Source organism: Mustela erminea, chromosome 12, assembly GCF_009829155.1.
Source record: "Mustela erminea isolate mMusErm1 chromosome 12, mMusErm1.Pri, whole genome shotgun sequence".
Taxonomy (NCBI): Eukaryota; Metazoa; Chordata; class Mammalia; order Carnivora; family Mustelidae; genus Mustela; species Mustela erminea.
The window spans coordinates 20085484-20106026 of record NC_045625.1 but is presented as its reverse complement, the minus strand read 5'-3'; the positions used below and the strand labels follow the sequence as shown (position 1 = coordinate 20106026).

General features: G+C 41.9%; 1 protein-coding gene across 2 annotated transcripts; it reads left to right on the top strand.

The window, feature by feature from the left end:
* Positions 1 to 30: 30 nt before the first annotated feature.
* Positions 31 to 19436, top strand: PRPF4 (pre-mRNA processing factor 4). 2 transcript variants are annotated; one of them, XM_032308231.1, is made up of 14 exons: positions 31 to 155; positions 828 to 1005; positions 3738 to 3924; positions 6990 to 7077; positions 7510 to 7589; positions 7751 to 7844; positions 8318 to 8412; positions 9549 to 9607; positions 10553 to 10676; positions 12060 to 12149; positions 15856 to 15978; positions 16089 to 16196; positions 16287 to 16405; positions 16854 to 19436. In XM_032308231.1, exons 1-14 carry the CDS (start codon positions 129 to 131, stop codon positions 17045 to 17047), a joined length of 1566 nt encoding a protein of 521 aa, XP_032164122.1. In that variant the 5' UTR covers positions 31 to 128; the 3' UTR covers positions 17048 to 19436. The 2 variants fall into 2 exon arrangements, with proteins under 2 accessions (XP_032164122.1, XP_032164123.1); XM_032308232.1 differs by lacking the exons at positions 31 to 155; positions 828 to 1005; positions 3738 to 3924; ... (1 more) ...; positions 7510 to 7589; positions 7751 to 7844 and having other exon boundaries at positions 8323 to 8412; positions 9510 to 9607.
* Positions 19437 to 20543: the final 1107 nt, after the last annotated feature.

Below are 20543 nucleotides of genomic sequence, written 5' to 3'. Positions count from 1 at the left end.
CGCGACGCTGCGACGGCCCTCGGCCCATTTCCGATCCGTGACGTACTTCCGCTTTGCTGGGCGCGCGGTGGACGGTCTGAAACGTAGAGCTTGGCTTTCGCTGTGGTTTCGCGGCTCGGGAGCTCAGCATGGCTACCTCACGAGCTTCCTCCACGGTACGGATCTCAGCTCACTCTGGCGAGGAACACGGAGGGGCTTGGGGGCGGGAGGAGCGGTTCCTGTGAGATGGGGCTGCTTGGGAACGGGCTAAGGTGGTGGAGAACTAAGGTGAAAGACTGCGAGACTTGGTCTTTAGAGGAGCAGCGTTTTCCTGATCGCTAAGTGCGTTCCGGTGCTTTAGTTCATTTGCACCTCTCACTACAGCCCCGAACTGTGAATACCTCTTCCAGCTGGTCCAAAAACGGAGCTCTGGAAGGGAGTAGTGTCTCGGATCAAGTTTATGTGTACGTCACATTTCTTAATTATAGTAAGGCTTTCTAACTTCGTATATATTGCCCTACGGCCCTTGATATTTCCCCTGTGATGAGCAGTAGCCTTGGAAGTTTCATAAAACCCAAGAGGAGATTGCAACGGAATGATGTAACTGTGTTCCAAAGCAAATCTGTGGTAGAAAGCTTACCAAGCGTAATTCACTCGTTTTATTAGCTTCTTCCTATCTGCAAAGCCTAAGTAATTGACAGACACCCCCATCCCTGCTGCCCCCAGTCATGAAGATATCTTAACCGCTGACCAACTTGTTCTTTCCGTTGAGGAGCTCCATCCTTCAGCGGAGCCTAATAAATGACTGAGATTAAGGCTCAGGTTAATCACTGTCTTTGATTTATCAGGCAACCAAAACTAAGGCACCTGATGACTTAGTTGCTCCTGTTGTGAAGAAACCACACATCTATTATGGAAGTTTGGAAGAGAAGGAGAGGGAGCGTCTGGCCAAAGGAGAGTCTGGGATTTTGGGAAAAGAAGGACTTAAAGCTGGAATTGAAGCAGGGAATATTAACATAACCTCTGGTAAGACGCAAATTGTGAGTCTCTCTTTATCTTTGTATAATAGTCAGAAATTTCAATTAGACCTAGATCTGTGTAAGGCCATCCTTTGTCTAGTTAGCATCCTTTGCCTGGGCATCCTTTGCCTGGTTAGCATCATCCAAAGAGCCTGTCAGTTAAGACCTTTTATACGGTTTTTCTTCCACTGAGTCATCAGTAATCTTACCAGGAATTTATTCAGTGTATATTTGGATTCAAATTTATCCCATTTATCTTCTGAAGATCTAATATAGTTTTGGCATTGCTTTGGAGCAACTATGGTTTGTAACATTTTTTCCCTTTTTAGTTTCCCAATTTTTAAGTGAAAGATCTGTTTTAAATCATAAAAGTAATATTTTTATAAACTTTTTAAAGAAACTTATTTGACAGAGAGAGAGACATCACAAGTGGGCAGAGAGGCAGGCAGAGACGGAGAGGGAAGCAGGCTCTCCGCAGAGCAGAGAGTCTTATGTGGGGCTCGATCCCAGGACATTGAGATCATGACCTGAGCCAAAGGCAGAGGCTTAACCCACTGAGCCACCCAGGCGCCCCAAAAGTATTATTTTTATTTTGAAAGAAATCAAAGTGTTAGGGTGCCTGGGTGGCTCAGTCAGTTAAATTGTCTCTCTCTGTCTCAGGTCTTGGGACCTGGGATCAAGCCCCACATTTCGCTCCGCTCAGCTGGAGTCTGCTTCTCTCTCTCACTCCTGTGCACACGCCTGCTCTCTCTTGCTCTCTCTCAAATAGATAAGTAAATCTAAAAAAATCAAAGTGTAGAAATGTGTAAAGTAGAAAATCCTGTAAATTTTATTGGCTCTATATCTTTCCGATAACTTACTAAAGCTGTAAAAAATTATAATTTTTTTCACAAATGAAACATATACAAGTTGCTTTGTAACTTGCGTTTTTCACTGTTATACTGTTGAGGTTAGCTTTCCACGTCAATAACTAATGGTCCTCTGTATCTCTATTTATTTAGAGAGTGCACAAGCATCCCAAGCAAGCTTCATGCTCACCTGAGAGCCCAGTGTGGGGCTTATGACCTGAGATTGTCTCTAAAGTTGTAAATGTTTGTCATAAGAAATTTACAGACAGTACAGAGAGTAGAAAATGAATAGACTTCTCTACAGAAAGGACTTCTCTTAAGTTTCTCATTGATCCTCCCACACATTTTATTTTCTATATAGATGCACTTTAATGACTTTAAGGTTGTATCACCACTGTAATTCTCACTTTTTCGTCAAAATCCTTGTATTCGTAGGCGCTTGGGTGGCTCAGTCTGTTAAGCATCTGATTCTTGATCTCAGATCAGGTCTTGATCTCAGATCAGGTCTTTATCTCAGGATTGTGAGTTCACCTTTACGTTTGGCTCCTCACTGGGTGTGAAGCCTACTTTAAAAAAAACAAAAAACAAAAAAAAAAAACATCAACCATGTATTCAGTGTGGGTTTTAAAACTAACTGCTAGATTGTTCAAAAAGCCTAGAGTCAAGACATGGATGGAACTGGAGAGAATTATGCTAATTGAAATAAGTAAAGCAGAGAAAGAAAATTATTATATGGTTTCACTCATGTGTGAAACATAAGGAATAGCCCGGAGGACCAGAGGGGAAGGGAGGGAAAACTGAATGGGAAGACATCAGAGAGGGAGACAAACCATGAGAGACTCTGGGAAATAAACTGAGGGTTATAGAAGGAAGGGGGGGCAGGGGATGGGGTAACCAGGTGATGGGTATTAAAGAGAGCAGGTGTTGTGATGAGCACTGGATGTTATACGCAACTAATGAATCGTTGAACACTACACCAAAAACTAATAATGTACTATACGTTGGCTAACTAAACATTTAAAAAAAAAAAAAGCCTGTAGTAAAGGGATAGCATTTTCATGGTAGTTTATTAGTTATATTTGTAGATGTCCCCAGATTGGGACTTCTTTAGAGAATAGTTTGGCAAGTGTTAAAATAATATGTCTATTTTATCTTCTGGATAGAAGGTCTAGTTAATTCATTTGTTGAAGGTGCTTCGTACTCTTACTTTCTCATCTTAGTTATGTGTGTATCTAGGTGTAAGGTTGTCAAAATAAGATGATCCGAGGGGTGCCTGCATGGCTCAGTCGGTTAAGCATCTGACTCTTGATTTTGGCTCAGAATGATCTCAGGGTCATGGGATCTGAGCCCTGTATTGGCTCTCTGCTCAGTGGGGAGTCTGCTTCTCCCTCTCCCTCTGCTCTTCCCCGCACTTAAGCACATGCTTTCTCAAATAAAATCTTTTTCTTTTTTTAAGATTTAATTTATTTATTTTACAGCGAGAGAGAGACACAAGCAGTGGGAGTGGGAGAGGGAGAGGCAGGCCTCCCAGCAAGCAGGGAGCCCGATGCGGGGCTTGATCCCAGGACCCCGGGATCATGACCTGAACCGAAGGCAGATCCTTAACAACTGAGCCACCCAGGCGCCCCTCAAATAAATAAAATCTTTAAAGTTTAAAAAAAAAAAAAAAAAAAAAAAAGTAAGATGACTTGAGCTGTTTTCCTTCCTTTTAAAGCTATGTCATTTAGTTTTTTGTGTTTGGCACAATTTAATAACCTGAGAATCAGTAAACTATGAAGTATATAATTGACTAGTTCTTAGAGGATATACAGACTGCAATTGTAAGAAATTATTTTTCCCCCATTTGAAGAAGATCTCGTGATTATGCTGATATTGCCTGTTCTTTTTATAGGAGAGGTGTTTGAAATTGAAGAGCACATCAGTGAACGACAGGCCGAAGTGTTAGCCGAGTTTGAAAGAAGAAAGCGAGCCCGGCAAATCAATGTTTCCACTGATGACTCAGAGGTCAAGGCTTGCCTTAGGGCCTTGGGGGAGCCCATCACACTTTTTGGAGAGGGTCCTGCTGAAAGAAGAGAAAGGTGCCCTTTCTGAATTTATGCTCTCTTTTTTAATCACAAGATTCTACTTTCAAATTTTAGTTGATACATGTAGCTAAAACCTTAATAGAATGTCTCAAATAATGTTAATACCATGTCTTACTAAGTTGTTTTATATAGTTTAGCTCATAATCTGAGTAAGCCAATTTTTTATTCTGCTACTTATTTTTCTTTATAAACTGTGAATAAGATATTAACGTGCAAACCCCCCCCCATATGAGTTGAGTAAATATTTGTTTTTATTTGTTGTTGAACTTTGAAAATATGGACAACACTCACGTTCCCCTTGTCAGTGTGGTGAAACATAACGATAAGTATTTGGGGGTGGTTTTTGAAAAGGGGCACTTTCCTCAGATGATATCCTTGTGATTTTATGGTTTGGAGTCTCTTAGTGACAGGCTAGTCATCTGCGTGATAATGACTTTCTTTGTCTCTCTGTCCACTGTCTCATCTCTCCCTTTCTTCATTTTTTTCTTTATTTGTGTATTCTGCACATTTAATCACTGTAAAACCTCTACTGTATCTCATGTCCATTAAATAGAACCAGTAATGCTGGGCTTGTTTAAATTAGGAAAAAAAAAAAAAAACAACCACTGTTTATCGACCCAGTATCTTACAAACCCAGCCTGGCTGGCCACAAGGGTGAGAAGGGTAAGGGAGGAGGAGGCTCCCCTGGGCAAGTGGCCGGGTGGCAGGAAAAGCTAAAGGACAGAAAGAAAAGGGAATTCCCAGATGGGAGGGGACTGGTTGTCGTTAGGAGAGGGGTGCAAAAGGTACTCCAGAAGAGTGGAACATGGGGAGTGGACAGGTCAGTGCTTTCTCCACCAGTGCCCAGTGTTGGAGGAGGTGCTGTGTGCCACCATCTGCCTGCCACTGGCATTTGGAGAACAGTGACCCATGAGCCCTGGACCTGACGAGCCCCTCCGATTCATGGATGACAGTCTGCCCCTGCCGCCGTGGTCTCCTTTTCCTTGAGGCTCATCTATTCCTCAGTGCATTGACTCTCTTTGGGCCTTTTTTCTCATTTACTCTTCGCCCTGCTGCCAACTGACTGACCACTGCCACATGAAGATTACTCTTTATTAAGGTCACTAACTCATCTTTAATAAGAATGGCCCTGTCAGCCACTCCCTCCTTGAAAACACTCCCTTTCATAAAACCGAATCTTAATTTCCCTCCTGTTTCTCTGGTTTATTCTTCTAAGCCCCCTTTTTCCCTGCCCATCCTTTACGTAAATTGCAGTTTTTCCCCATATTTTGCCCTCACTCTGGGCAATCAGATCCACTCCCATGGCATCATTTACTGTGTATATTCTGATGATTCCCAGATCTCTGTGGCCTGGATATTCTGTAGGTACTTCAAATTGGACATGTCTGGGTTGAACCCATCTGTTTTCCACCCTTCTAACACTACCATTCACAGGTTTTGGTTGCTTCACGTCCTTTGTAATCCATCAGCAAACTCTGTTTCTAGATTTATAGCAAAATGTACCTCCGGGATGTCCTCTTTTCTTTACCTTCTTTGCTTTCACACCTAGATCACTGTAAGAGCCCCAAACATGTTGTGTAATTGATTACTTAAAATCCATCAGTGTCGTCTTCTTAAACATAGAATAAAAAAACTGTTGATGATGCTCTTCAATCTCTTATGCCACTCTTTCCCAGTTTACTAAACTTAGAACCCTTAAGGGTCCTCCTGAATAGTCAAACTCTTTTTCTGTTTTTCCCTCTTAATTTTTTTCTCTTTTTGTTCCACTCTCTTGCCTTTTAAAGCCTTTTTATTCTTTTGATTTTCGCTTAAATACCACCTTGTCCAAGAAGAATTTTTTTTCACCTGTCCCTTTATAATGTAGGCCCCTCCAATATTGTCTATCATGGTATGTTACTTTCTTAATAGCATTTTCAAAGGGTGTGCTTTTATTGTTCTTTATATCGTTTGTCTTCCAGCCAACAGCAAATTCTGTCTTATTGTGACCTTAGGTGAACGTCTTGAGTCCCTCCTGCCACTGTCTTAATTCAGTCCACCATTAAGAGTCAGAGGATCCTAAATAGTAGGTTGATTTCCGTGCTTATATTATTCCCTCTTCAGCCCGTTCTCTCTACTTTCCCACGGAATCTTTCTCATGTGTAGATTCTCCTTACTACGCATAAGGAGCTTTTTATGACCTGGCCCCGACTTACATTTGCAGACCTCTCTCACACCAGCCCTTCTCTGGCACTCCATGCCGCAGCCGTACTGAAATATTTGCGATTCCAAGCTCACCGCTCTTTTCTTACCTTCAGACCTCTGCATTTGTTGAACCTTCTGCTTCAGCTGTCCTCCTCCATTCTTGACCTGTTGACCTTACTAATAGAGGACTCAGTTTACGAAACACCTCCTCCGTGAAACCTTCCCTGGTCCTTTCCAAGCCTAGGTTAGGTATTTCATTTATGTTCCTCCTCAGCACCCAGGACATATCACTGCCATAATACTTAGTATAGTGTACTGTGGTTCCCTGGTACTTTCCACCCACCTTCTCTGACACCCCCTCCCCTCTGCCAGGATTATGCTACTTGGAATCAAGAACTGCTTCTTAGTCATTTTTGTACACTTAGCACCTCAGTCGTATCTGGCACATTGTAGCACTGAACAGAGATTGACTGTCTTTGTAGACCAACTGGTAGCAATGTTGGGGTTGGTTGACTTTAAATTGAATAGGGTAATTGCTTATAGTTCAGATTAGGGAATCTTCAAATAAAGAAGACTCAGTGAACGAAATCACACTGGAGGTGTGCCTGGCTGGCTCAGTCAGAAGAGCATACAACTCTTAATCTTAGGGTTGAGTTTGAGCCTCACACTTGGTGTAGAGGTTACAGAAAAGGAAAGGAGAAAAGAAAGGAATTAAAAAAAAGAAATCACACTGGAACTTGAGGCATGACAACTTGACTCTTAAAGAAGGTTGTTTGGCATTTAAACGGTGAGAGAATAGGGCAGGCTTTCTCCCTTCTTTGACACACTTCACAGTCTCATCTCCACTTCATTTAAATTCTGGTCTTTTTTTGTTACAGGTTAAGAAATATCCTCTCAGTAGTTGGTACTGATGCCTTAAAAAAGACCAAAAAAGATGATGAGAAATCTAAGAAGTCCAAAGAAGAGGTAAAATATGTGTTTGGCTTCACAGTACAAAAGTGAAGGAAATGAGGGATTAGTTCTCTCATTTTCTCTTGTCAGGGTTTGCTTTGCTAGAGGGAAGGGAATGTGTCTGAGTATTCCACCAATTAGGAATAGATACTGGCAATTGTTTGTGGTTCCTGTGTAGGTGTAAGTGAAGGTAGGTATAAGTGGGTTTCCCATTCAGGAAAAAAAAAAAAAAAAAACATAGCATTCCTGGTATAACTTTTAACAAGGAATGGGAAGTCATCTAGTAAGAGTTCGTAAACAGTAGAAAGCACACGTGCCTGATTTCATCCTATTACTGAACTAATTCACCTTTTTTTAGGCAGTTACAATAGAAATAGAGAATTGACAACCATGAGATGGGCAGGAATGGTTCAGACTTAACATTTCTGCTTTTAATTTCACTTTCAGTATCAGCAAACCTGGTACCACGAAGGACCAAACAGCCTGAAGGTCGCTAGACTGTGGATTGCTAATTATTCACTGCCCAGGTAAAGAGGCCTCTAGAAGGAGAAAGAAGCATATTTTTTCTTGTTTTCTCTCAAGGACTGAGGATCTATTAGACTGTGGTTAAATGAAAATTGAGTGGTAGGAATACTCACGTGGAGCCTTTTTTCAACCTGTTTGCTCACGGTAATCATCTGTGCCACAGGGCAATGAAACGCTTAGAAGAGGCCCGTCTCCATAAAGAGATTCCTGAGACAACCAGGACCTCCCAGATGCAAGAGTTGCACAAATCTCTCCGGGTAAGAGGCTCTCAGTGATTGTCCAGTGTAGTAAGGGCTCTTAAATACTCATTCGATGGCCTACTGTGGCCTACCGCATGGGAGGTAAAGGCAGCTACGATTATGCCGCCCTCCTTACACTTGCTGTTTGGGAGGAGCCATCAGTTAGGGTGGCAAGAACCTACTGTGGTTGGTACTCAGCAGAGGCCTGTGGTTCTGCTTTTTAATTCCTTTTTAATATATCAAAGCTGTACTTTAGCTCTCTCCATGGCTTTCCTGTGTACACTGAGTTGACAGCGAAAGTAATGATACTACTTGTTTAAAAGACAGTTTGCTGGAGTTCTATCCATGAACATAAGTGCCTCTTAACAAGAGACATATAGAGAATCTTGGGGGGGTGGGCTAAAACTAGAAAATTGGGTGTTCTTATTGTGGAAAAGCCAAGAAACTTTGGGGTTAGCCTATTAATGTTTACCATTTGTTCTTTTTTTAAGTCTTTGAATAATTTCTGCAGTCAGATTGGGGATGATCGACCTATCTCCTACTGCCACTTTAGTCCCAATTCCAAAATGCTGGCCACAGCTTGTTGGTAAGTCCCGGTTTTTACAGTGATATTTTTCCTAAGTGGAGGACAGATTCAGGGAAAAAAGAAAAAAACAGCCTTTGTCTTAGATGCTGGTTTATGCGTCTTTACCTCTGCTGCTCATGATCGCGCCAAACTAGAGACTCCGGTGCTCACCCACTACATTACACAGGATAATCTGCACTTTGCAGTTCTTTTATTTTGAAGGGACCCCAGAGATCCATGCCATGTCGGTCATGTTCTGAACGCTAGTGTTTTGGAGCAGATACATAGTTTATTGACTGACAGGTTTCCACACCTCAATATAGCTTTTCTTCTTTAGTTAGGCAAGATACTCTGTAAGCGTAAAGCAGGGTGAGATGATGTTGTGAACCATTTTGCCTTAATAGTGTGTGGTATGTGTAAGGACTCAGTGAACACGAATTACTGGTTTTATATTTCCTAGTTGCCACCACCTATGCAGAAAGCTCTTAGGATGTGATAACGTTGTTGTTTTGCTCTATTTAGTTATTTTTATGGAACATGGCCATCTAGTGAGAAGGGAAGCTTCCTTATGTTGTATGCACAGGAACTACTTGACAGGGTAGAAATTGAGATTGGTTCAGGAGAAAGCCAAGGACCTACTCATATCCCTCTACCTCTAAAAGCTTCAGCTACCTTCCTTATAAGTAGAAATGGTCATTCCTACATTATGTACCTCACAGGTCTACTGTAAGAATCATTTGAGGTGTTAGATATAAAAGTAATTTGTTGGAAGTTTTCTGAAATAAAAAGTCTTCTAAAAAAAATTTTAAGTACTTCGTAAGCAGCAAAGTAATATTCCTATTTAAGGAGGTAGTATCATTATTAATATTATTCTTAGATAGTTTAATTCATCCTCCCTTCCTTCACTAATCAAACGTTAGGGAGCATAGCAACTTGTACTATATTAACTCTAGTCCTGTAGAGGCATCTGGTTGCATGAGATGTGGATGCAGCTTTCTTCTATAAACCATCAAATCATAAGCCTATTAGTTTTCCTTTTGTGTACCACTGTGAAGTTTGTTGGGGGAGAGAAGAGCTTGTCCTTTAGGAATGTTACCAAGGTACCTTTTCCTTCCCAGACCAACCCTGGCTGAGATGCTTTCCTTTATATTTGATAGGAGTGGGCTTTGCAAGCTCTGGTCTGTTCCCGATTGCAACCTTCTTCACACTCTTCGAGGTGAGTTAGAATCTTGTTTAAACCTCACTCATGGGCACCTGGGTGGCTCAGTTGGTTAAGCGACTGCCTTCGGCTTAGGTCATGATCCCAGAGTCCTGGGATTGAGTCTGCATCAGGCTCCCTGCTCCATGGGGAGTCTGCTTCTCCCTCTAACCTTCTCCCCCGTCACCTTCTCCCCTCTCATGCTTCTCTCAAATAAATAAATCTTTTAAAAAGATTAATAAATAAATAAACTTCACTTGTGGACAATCCTATCGGGACCCGTCTCACTCTTGAGAGCTTTTTCTGTATCTTCACTTAATGAATTTCTGTTACTTTACTCAGTCAGTCAGTATGTACATACATACATACATACATACACACACACTCATCAATCAATCTCACTCTTTTTCCCAGTGTGAACCCTGTCAAACAGCAAAACTCTATTATCCTGCCTGCCTGACACTCAGACCCAGTACACACAGATTTTTTTTTTTTCTTTTAAAAGATTTATTTGAGGGACTCCCTGATAGGCAGGGAGCCTGATGGCAGACTGGATCCCTGGACCCTGGGATCGTGACCTGAGCCGAATGAAGATAGATTAACCAACTGAGCCACCCAGATCCCCCACACAAGATTAATTCTTGATTTGAATTGTCTTGGGTGGTTCTCACCACAAGGCTCAAAGACAGTGACTTTATACAAACTGTTCAGATTTTTTTTTCATGTTCAGCCCCATTCTGGCATTATACAATCTCTGAACCAAAAGTGAAGGTTGTATTTTGCTCTTTTTGATGTAATTTTAATATTAATTAAAAAAATTTTTTTAATAGTTCAGTAATCACTTCAATACCTTATTTGTCCACATGTTCCCTAATGTATATTGTGTTACTCATCATAGTCTGTTCTGTACATAAATTGTAAGGGGTAGGAAACCTTTAACTTTGATTTCTTACATTCCTTTAGGCCATAACACAAATGTAGGAGCAATTGTATTCCATCCAAAATCCACTGTTTCCTTGGACCAAAAAGATGTCAATCTGGCCTCTTGTGCTGCTGATGGTTCTGTGAAGCTTTGGAGCCTTGACAGGTGAACCTGACTCTTCTGCCCATACTGCAGTTACTAAAGTAGAGTTGCTTGGTTATCCTTGGGACCTGAAAATCTGTCATCTAACCTCAGAGATGGTCTGAGTCAGGGGAACTTGGTGTGAACATAGAATGTGGAATTTCTTTCTTTGACCTCTTCTCACCAGAGGAGTTATGTCAGGTTTTTATTTGTTAACTTTGCACCTTGATTTTTCCCTCTAACATAGTAGCCATTGTTTTCCCAGTCCAGTTATTCTAGAAAGATCTGTTGACACCTCCTGTATAATACACTGACTTGGAGAGAAGCACTGTTTGGTAGATGAACTAAAGAGAACATTCTTGGCAGCACATTGGCTCCCAGCAGATGACTGCAGGGGAGAGGACAGTGAAGTTCTGAGGCAGTATTACAAAGGTCGTGGGGACTCCTCCCAACACCATCCTCCTTTACCTAGAACATATTTTCCCATTACGACAGTTTGGGGTTTTTTTTAATGTGTTTATGATTATTGTTTTCCGAGAAATTTGTGAAAGCACTTTGTTGGCTAAAGGAAATCTGAATTCACTTGCTTAATTTTCTTTCTTTGGGAAAGCACATGCGACTTTCCTGCCAGGTTTTTGTACAGAGCTAATTAGTCTCTACTCTTTGCCAGACAGGGTCTTACCTCTGAGCACAGCCAGTTTTAATTGGCTTTGGTATCACTTAGCAATATTTGTTCCCCTAGGGCTTTGATTAGCTCTATGTATGCACATTGACAAAGTTCCCTTTTTAATTGCCCTCTTTAGGGTTCGTGTTTACTTCCTTTCTCTGGTGTTTCAGTTCTTTTTTCTTTGGTTGCTGGGGAGTAGAATTTAATGGCCACCAAAGGAAATTAAGCCTCTGTTGAGGAGCTCCTTTTTTCATTTGCATCCTTCAACAAGCTAAAATTTGAGACAAATTTATCTTTAATCCACTTGTACCAAAACTTCTGTAGCTTTGCATCCCTCTCAAAATATGTTTCCTTTCTAGAATCTCAGCTCTCCTTTGGTGTAAAGAGACTATTTTGCTTGTCAGGCTGTATTATCCTTTATTGTTCTCTAATCCTGAATGATAATAGCATTAAGCATTGATTAACATATTGAATTGAGATAAAGCAAGATAGTATGTATTGAAGTACTAAGGGCAGTATTGCACAGGAAATAGCCCCAAATCTTTTAAGACTTCAGAAAGTAGCATAAATTGTTAACCCTACTTTTTTTTTTTTTAAGCCCTGTATTTTTAACAGTGAGTTTAGTTAAAATTTGGCCTTTTAAATCTATAGAATGGGTGTGTCTGTCGCAACAGCTAATAAATTCAATGAACATTTATGACTATAAAATAGTTTATTCCCTTCTATTGATTCTTTTTCAGTGATGAACCAGTGGCGGATATTGAAGGCCATACAGTGCGTGTGGCTCGTGTAATGTGGCATCCATCAGGGCGTTTCTTGGGCACCACCTGGTGAGCCATCCTCTTACTGTCCATACAGACCTGTGGCATCCTGTTAAGCCTCGCGACTAACTGCCAAGGAAAATTTCAGACCAGAGATCTTCAAATAGGATTTTCTTGGGCTGCAATGAATCAGAATTAGAGTATATGATAAAGTTTGGGCCAAGTATATTTGCTTTTAAACTTCAGTTAATCTGAAATTTCAGTAATTGCCAGAAAACTAGAATTTTCACTGTTCTCTTTCTTGACCAGTCCTAGTGGTGTTTTTGTTTTTGTTTTTGTTTTTCCACTGCACATTATATTGAAATCGCTTTGCTTACAAGTTGGTCTCCCTTTCTGGGGCATCTGGCTGGCTCAGTCAGTACACCATGCAGCTCTTGATCTTGGGGTTTTAAGTTCAAGGCCCACATTGGATGTAGAGATTACTTAAAATCTTAAAAATTAGGGGCGCCTGGGCGGCTCAGTGAGTCGAAGCCTCTGCCTTCGTCTCGGGCCATGATTCCAGGGTCCTGGGATTGAGCCCCACATTGGGCTCTCTGCTCAGCAGGGAGCCTGCTTCCTCCTCTCTCTCTCTCTCTGCCTGCCTCTCGGCCTACTTGTGATCTGTATCTGTCAAATAAATAAATATATATATGTATATATATATATATATTTTTTTTTTTAATTAAATTTTCTCCTTTTCTGGTTCTGCAACTTCATTAAGGACAGAATCTGTTAAATACTTTTTTTTTGGTAAAAGATTTTATTTATTGATTTGAGAGAGTGAGCACGAGCAAGCAGAGAGGCAGAGAGCGAGCAAGAAGCAGACTCCTTGCTGAGTAGGGAGTCGGACATGGGGTTCCATCCCAGGACCCTGGGATCATGCCCTGAGCTTAAGGCAGACGCTTAACTGACTAAACCACCTAGGCGCCCCAAAGAATTTTTTTTTATTTGGGGGACAGAGAAGGGGAAAGGGAGAAGTTGACTTCTACTGAGCAGGGAGCCCCATGCAGGGTCCCATCCCAGGACTCCAGGATCATGATCTGAGCCAAAGGCAGACACATAACTGAGCCACCCAGGCACCTGAGAATCTTTTTTCTTTTAAAGATTGTTTTTGTTTGAGAGAGAACACAGGTGTGGGAAGGAGCAGAGGGAGAGGGACAAGCGGACTTCCTGCTGAGTGCAGAGCCCAATTTGGGACCTGATCTCAAGATCCTGAAATCATCACCTGAGCAGAAACCAAGAGTCAGACGCTTAACTGAGCCAACCAGGCACCATGTTAAAGAATTCTTTAACTGAGATACAATTTACATGCAGTGGAATAGATTTATTTTCAGTGTACAGTTCAAATGCATATGCTCAGGTAACCCATATCGCTGTCAACGAACTGTTTCCATCACCCTGGAAAATTCCCTCATGCCCTTTTGCAGGGGACTTCCCCTTCTAAAGCAACCACTGTTACAGTTTCTATGAACGTAAATTAATTTGGTCTGTTCATATTCTGTGAACTTGTTTGTGCCTAACTTCTTTTGCTTAGCATAATGTTTTTAAGATTCATTTCAGGGCACTTCGGTGGCTCAGTTGAGCATCTGGCTCTTCTTTTCGGCTCAGTTCATGATCCCAGGGTCATGAGATTGAGCCCCACATCAGGCTCTGTGCTGGACATGGAACCTGCTTGAGATTCTCTCTCACTCTCTCTTTCCCCCTCTCTCTCAGGGAAAATGGGGTGGGGATCATTTATGTCGCGTGTATCAGTAGTTCCTTTTTATAGCCAAGGAGTATTCAGTTGTGTGGCTCTGCCACAGTTCATCCATTCTCCTGTGATGGAGATTTGGGACGTTTCCAGGTTTGGGTCAGTCAGAATAAAGGTGCCGTAAATACTCTTGTGCAATGTTTTTGGCAGACATGTATTTCTTTACTTTCTCTTGAATGAATAACCAGGGATGTGGTAGCTAGGTCATAGAGTAGCTGTATGTTTAACTTTTTTAAAACTCCCAGCTGGTTTTTCAAATTCGTTGTAAATTTCACATTCCCAGAATTCTGCTTGCTTCACATCCATGCCAGCATTTTGTGTTGTCAGTTTTACCATTTTGGCTGTTCTGTCAAGTGCATAGTGAAATTTCATAGTTTTAATTTTTATTACTCTTATGACTCATGGTATTGGGTATTTTATCATCAGCTTATTGACCATTTGTAAACACTCCTCTGTGCATTGTCCAGATGCTTTACCTATTTTTTTAATTGAGGTTTTTTTTTCTTTATTTTTACACACAGTTCTACCACCATGTATTTGTTTGTTTGAGGTTTATTGAGGTGTAGTTTTTTGGTTTTGGGTTGTTTAAGTTGTGAGTGTTTTGCTTTAAAGTTTTGTTCTATTTAAGGGGTTCCTGAGTGGCTCATTCAGTTGAGCATCCGACTCTTGATTTCGGTTCAGGTCATGATCTCAGGGTTGTGAGATTGAGCCCCATATTGGGCTCTATGCTCAGCATAGAGTCTGCTTAAGATTCTCTCCCTGGGCCTCTGGGCCATGCAGTCGGTTGAACGTCTGACTCTTGATTTTGACTTGTTTTTGTTTTTAAAGGTTTTATTTATTAGAGAGAAAGAGCACAAGCAGGGGGAAGTGGCATAAGGAGAGGAAGAAGCAGGCGCTCCTCTAAGCAAGGAACCCAATGCGGGACTCAATCCCAGGACTCTGGGTCACGACCCGAGCCAAAGGCAGATGCTTAATCACCTGAGCCACCCAGGCGCCCCAACTCTTGGTTTTGGCTCAGGTTGTGAACTTCAGGTTGTGGGATTGAGCCCCAAGTCAGGCTCAGCACGGAGTCTGCTGGAGTTTCTTTCTCGCTTTCCCTCTCCCTCTCTTGCTTGTGCGCGCATGGCATGCGTGCATTCTGTCTCTTTTGCTCTCTCTCTAAAATAAAAAAAAAAAGATTCTCTCCCACTCCCTCATACTTTATCTCTTTAAATAAATAAGAATAAATAAATAGAAAGTAAGTTTTATTTATTTAAGTAATCTCTACACCCAACATGGAGATCAAACTCACAACCGTGAGGTGAGTCGCGTGCTCCATGAGCTGAGCCAGCCAGGCACCTCTCTACCACCAGTTATTGAAGAGACTTTGTTTTCCTGTTGAAATTGCTTTAGTGGCCTCATTAAATGACCCACATTAAGTGACCCACAAAAAAATGTGTGAGTCTCTTCCTGTGCTCTCTCATCTGTTGCATCGATCTGTTTCCTTATGGCTGATTTTTGTATCCCCAACATCCAGTTTAAGGCCCCCAAAATACTCAGTGAGTGAAAAGACTTAACAGTGGAATTGAGAAAGACGGCAGCAGTCTCTGCTGGGCCATTCTAACAGAATTTTATTCTTAAAATAGCCACTGAAATAAATTTGTAGGAAGTTCATGGTTTCCCAGGTAGCACTCAAGACAGATATGCTTAGTTGTTGAGGTATTTTTTTATGCCAGAAAAGAATTTTTTGTTAATATGGATGTATGAATAGGAAAAAGAGCAAGCACAAGCAGGGGGAGCAGCAGAGGGAGAGGTAGAAGCAGGCGCCCCTCGGAGCCGAGAGCCTGACACTGGGATCGTAACCCGAGCTGAAGGCATGTGCTTAACCGGCTGAGCCACGCAGGCGCCTCATCAGAAGCATAATTTAAGCTACAGGTGTTTATAGTACGTTACACATTGTAGAAACTGAGTATTTGCCTGTTCATTGTTGGTTTGATTTTTTTGTAGCTATGACCGCTCATGGCGCTTATGGGATTTGGAGGCTCAAGAAGAGATCCTGCATCAGGAAGGCCACAGCATGGGCGTGTATGACATTGCCTTCCATCAAGATGGCTCTTTGGCTGGCACTGGGTAAGCCTTCTTCCACCTAGCCAGGGGCAGCTCAGTAGTTCACCTGTTACATATCCCTGCTTCCACAGAGAAATGGATTCAAAATAGTCACTTACAAATTATTTTGTCAGGGGACTGGATGCATTTGGTCGTGTTTGGGATCTGCGCACAGGACGGTGTATCATGTTCCTAGAAGGCCACCTGAAGGAAATCTATGGAATAAATTTCTCCCCCAATGGGTAAAATAAACTCATTGATTGAGGGGCGGGAAAGGTTAGTGGTCAGAATGTACCTTTGTTTCTAACTTGGACACTACGTCTGATCCGTAGCTACCACATTGCAACCGGCAGCGGTGACAACACTTGCAAAGTGTGGGACCTTCGACAGCGGCGTTGTGTCTATACCATCCCTGCCCATCAGAACTTAGTGACTGGTGTCAAGTTTGAGCGTAAGCTTTCCTCCTGCTTTGCCTAATCACAGGACAGAGTGCACTGCTGTGGAATGCAGGCCGTGCTTTAGCTTAACTTGCACGCAGAGTAAGAGAATTTGGCCTCTGTTGAAAAAGGAGCACATTACAAGTTCCTTCCCTCTGTCACATTTTTGGACAGCTATGGCACAGCATGCTTCCTGTTTTGGGAAGTAAAGAAGATTTCCATAAATGCTTTGAGTCATTTTTTTCCCTGAAAGTTATAAGCAGTGAATCCTTAATGTTAATTCTGAAAAGATTGTCAGGGAAAGAGCCAGAGGACCTTAATAATGTTACTCATTTTTTAAGTCTGTAGTCCTTTTTCCCTGGAGGCCTCATAGGAATGTAGATGAGAATATTGGGCTTTTCCAAATGGGGAAATACTTGATACTTGAATTCCTCAAGCAGCTTCCCTTCTTTTCTCTTAAAGCTATCCATGGGAATTTCTTGCTCACTGGTGCTTATGATAACACCGCCAAGATCTGGACCCACCCAGGCTGGTCCCCACTGAAGACTCTGGCTGGCCATGAAGGCAAAGTGATGGGCCTAGACATTTCTTCTGATGGGCAACTCATAGCCACTTGCTCATATGACAGGACCTTCAAGCTCTGGATGGCTGAATAGGCAAGACCATGGACAAAGGACTAACTTCAAGCTCTTCCTTAGGAGCCATTTTCAAAAAAGAAAGGAATTGATTTGTTTCGTTCTATCATGTTTTTTGCCAATTGCCATGTATAGGCCCTCAAAAGAATTTGATTTCCAGGTCAGCCTCCACTCCAGGTGGGCAGCCCAATCTCTGGGTGTTGATGAACCCCTTTCGTAGTTGAAATTTTTATTTTCATCTTCAAGCCCTGCCACGGACCGTGTAGACATTGTGGTTATTAATCTTTTATTTGAATGCCCTGTTGCCTCCTTCACAGCACTCAGGATTGTGACTGGCTCCTTTTTTAATTTTGAAACTTGGCTTTCCATTACATGGTACATGCTTCAGGACTACATGTGACCCACGAGCAACGCAGCTGAGCTGTAGTCTGGAAGCCCTCAAGTAAAGGGGCACTCCTTGCTACACACTGGTTAACTCTGCCTTGACAGAGTGGAAACCTTTCCTCTGCCTTGAGAACAGGAGACGAAGAGGTGGACCACAGCTATGCTCAGGGTGATGGAGTAAAGAAGATTTTACCTCTTCCTGTTGAGTTTGCTTGGAATGCTAACCACATCAGGAAGTTCAGAACTGAATATTTGCCCTGTTCGAAAATGTCTTTCATTTTGCTTTGAAGTTTGGCAATTTTTGTTACCCCAAAGCTAGGCCATTGTGCCAAGAGGCAATGGAATTTCTAGAAAGCAAACATGAAATCTCTGTTGTGCCACCTCCTTTGTATTGATTATTCAGAGGATGTACCTTTCATGCCAGGGTAATTGGGAAAAATCCCAAAGGGGTATTCCTCAACATCAACTTCTTTTTTCTTTATTATGCATTTGCTACAGAGTAAAATCCTATTATAAAAATGTCCTTTAAAGACTTATTTTATATAGTTAGGCATTTTCTGAATCCCAGTCATTGGTCCATGGACGTTCCCCTTTTTTTTGATTTGAGGTATAACAGATGCTATCAAATGTGGCTTACTCCAGTTTTTCTCTTCTTAATAAGCACGCTGCTAATATTTCTACTGCCTTGTAGGCCTGACTATTAGCAAACTGGGTCTAGGCTCTGCAATTCGTACTCATTGGCTGTGCAGCAGTCACCTTCACCTCTTCCACCCCAAATACACAACTGCTGAACACAAAGTACGCAGTAAACTCTGATAGAAATACAGGAATTTGGAAGAAGAAAGGATTGCATGTAGAGAAATGGAGTAGGGTTTATATGATGGCTTTTTTTGAATGTTCAAAACACTTCATTTGCTGTTCCAGAGAGGCTGACAGTGGCTTAGTCCAACTCTGTCCTGCAAACTATAAATGTGTGATAGGATAGCTAAATAATCTCTTTTGTTTAATTTTAATTATTGCCAAATAGTTGGCTATTTTGGGTCTTGGTTAAGCTTCTGAATTATCACCTCTGCCCTCTGTTGGGCATTTTAGCACTTCGCTATCGTTTAAGTATTAGTGGGTTCTATTTCCTCCATAGTTGGCCATGAAAAATAATTTTTTATTATTAACTTTTATAGGATGTGTAAAGTAATAATGAACATTTGTGTATTACCATGCAGTCTGGATATAATGTATTAACAAAGGTTTTTAGATTTTCAAGTTTAAATTTTTACTATTCCATTAAACTTTTTTTTTTTTTGTTGTTCCAAGAAGTTTATAGAGATAGCAATCAGGTGAACACATTTCATGTAAACCTTTGGCAAAACCATGCCCTTGTGGAATATACATTACTTCATTGTAGGGAGGCAGTTAGCTGAGCAGCAAAAACCAAATGTAGCATTTCATAATGGGAGAATCAGAGCCACCACTTAAAAGGATACTTCCCGCCTAAAGACTGTGCCAGGTATGTTAGATTCCTCATTTAATCCTCCCAATCTTCTGAGTTAAGGCATATTCCCTTTTTACAGACAAAATCGAAGCTCAGAGAAGTTAAGTAACTTGTTCAGGTTTACCCTGTCAGTGAGTGGTAGAGCCTGGTGTGTCTGTGAACCTAGGAAGAGATTTCATAGAGCTTTATTGAGAATGTTGGTAGCACTGGCCAGGCAGAATGACCAGTCCCGCCAACATGGCCTGTTTCCTATACAGTGCCAGAGCTTTTTAGCCCTTCTGTCTGTGACACCTCCCTTGTGATGAGCCACAGCATCTTAGTCTGACTTCATGCCAAAAGGAGTCATGGGATTTCACCACCTCTACCTCATGAACTAATAAGGCACCTGTTGTGTTACTCAGCAGGAAACTGTTTGCATCTTGGGATAGATGTTTTGTTGTGTGGAACTGTCTTAGGCATTGCAGCATGTCTCAGCGTCCCTGACCTGTGGAGTAATAAAAGCCAGAGGCACAACCACCTCCCTTCATTGGAATACTAGAGATGCTTCCAGACTTTTCTGCATGCCCCAAGGTTACAACTGCTGAAGGTGAAAATGGAAGACACTCTGCTGTTGAGTATATCCTCCGCTACCCTGAAAAACTCAAACCTGTATCTTTCCTTACTTGTCTGGTGTATTAGCCACTCCAAGAACCACTCCCCAATTCTCTTTGACTAGAGGCCTCCACCACTGAACTGGCTGATGAGCTGGAACAAGACAGCTAAACCTGTGGAGCCTCAGTTTCACCCGTAGAATAGGGACGAAGTTTCCTTAGCCCAGAGCAGTAAGCTCAAGGGTAGAGGCAAGTGTTCTTTCCTGAGCGTCCCCTAGTTCCTCTCCCTTTCCTCATGGCTCAGAGAACATGGGCAGATCATTGCCTAATTTACTTGCCAAGAGGTTAAGGAACAAGGATCTATAAAGAAATGAAGTCAGCAGGGAGAGGTTGAGTCCCAGCTCCAGTATAATTATCTTAGATGGCACAAATGGAGAAGCAGGTGTCAGTCCCCTGGCAGGATACATAGGTGGCATTCCAGTTTTGTAAAGGAGAATTTTCTTCACGTTGGTTTTTAACACCATTTGGTCCTATTAAATGTGAAATACAGGTCTTGGCTATTTTGGATTATCTTGTACATTAAGATCCCTCAAGACTTTATAGAAGATAGTTCCATTAAGCACAAAATTTTTAGAACAAATAAAACCGACTCAGTTTCTGACCTCTGAAAGTTTATTCTGCAAATCAATATCTTTTCATAATTGTGATGGTGTTTTAACCACTTTGAGACTGTTCCAGAGCTGTGGGCCACACGGCGGTATTAAAACTGGGAAGCAGCAGGGGGTTTAGACACTGCAGAGGTAGCGACTTGTAGCCAGACAGCCAAAGCATATAGTTTGCCTTGGTTCTGAGATCCTGTCATGTAAAATGAAGACCAGGGCCCCCGTCTGCTTGGCCTGGGATAGAAGCTAAGGCTGTTCTCTGTCCAGGGCTTCTCGGCTTTACCTTTCAAGGTCAGAATTCCATTGGCTGGAGGAGGGGAGTGGGCTCTACCCAACATCCAGGTTTAATCGGAGTCTCTGCACCTACCAGGAGAAATAAACACCTTTTCTCC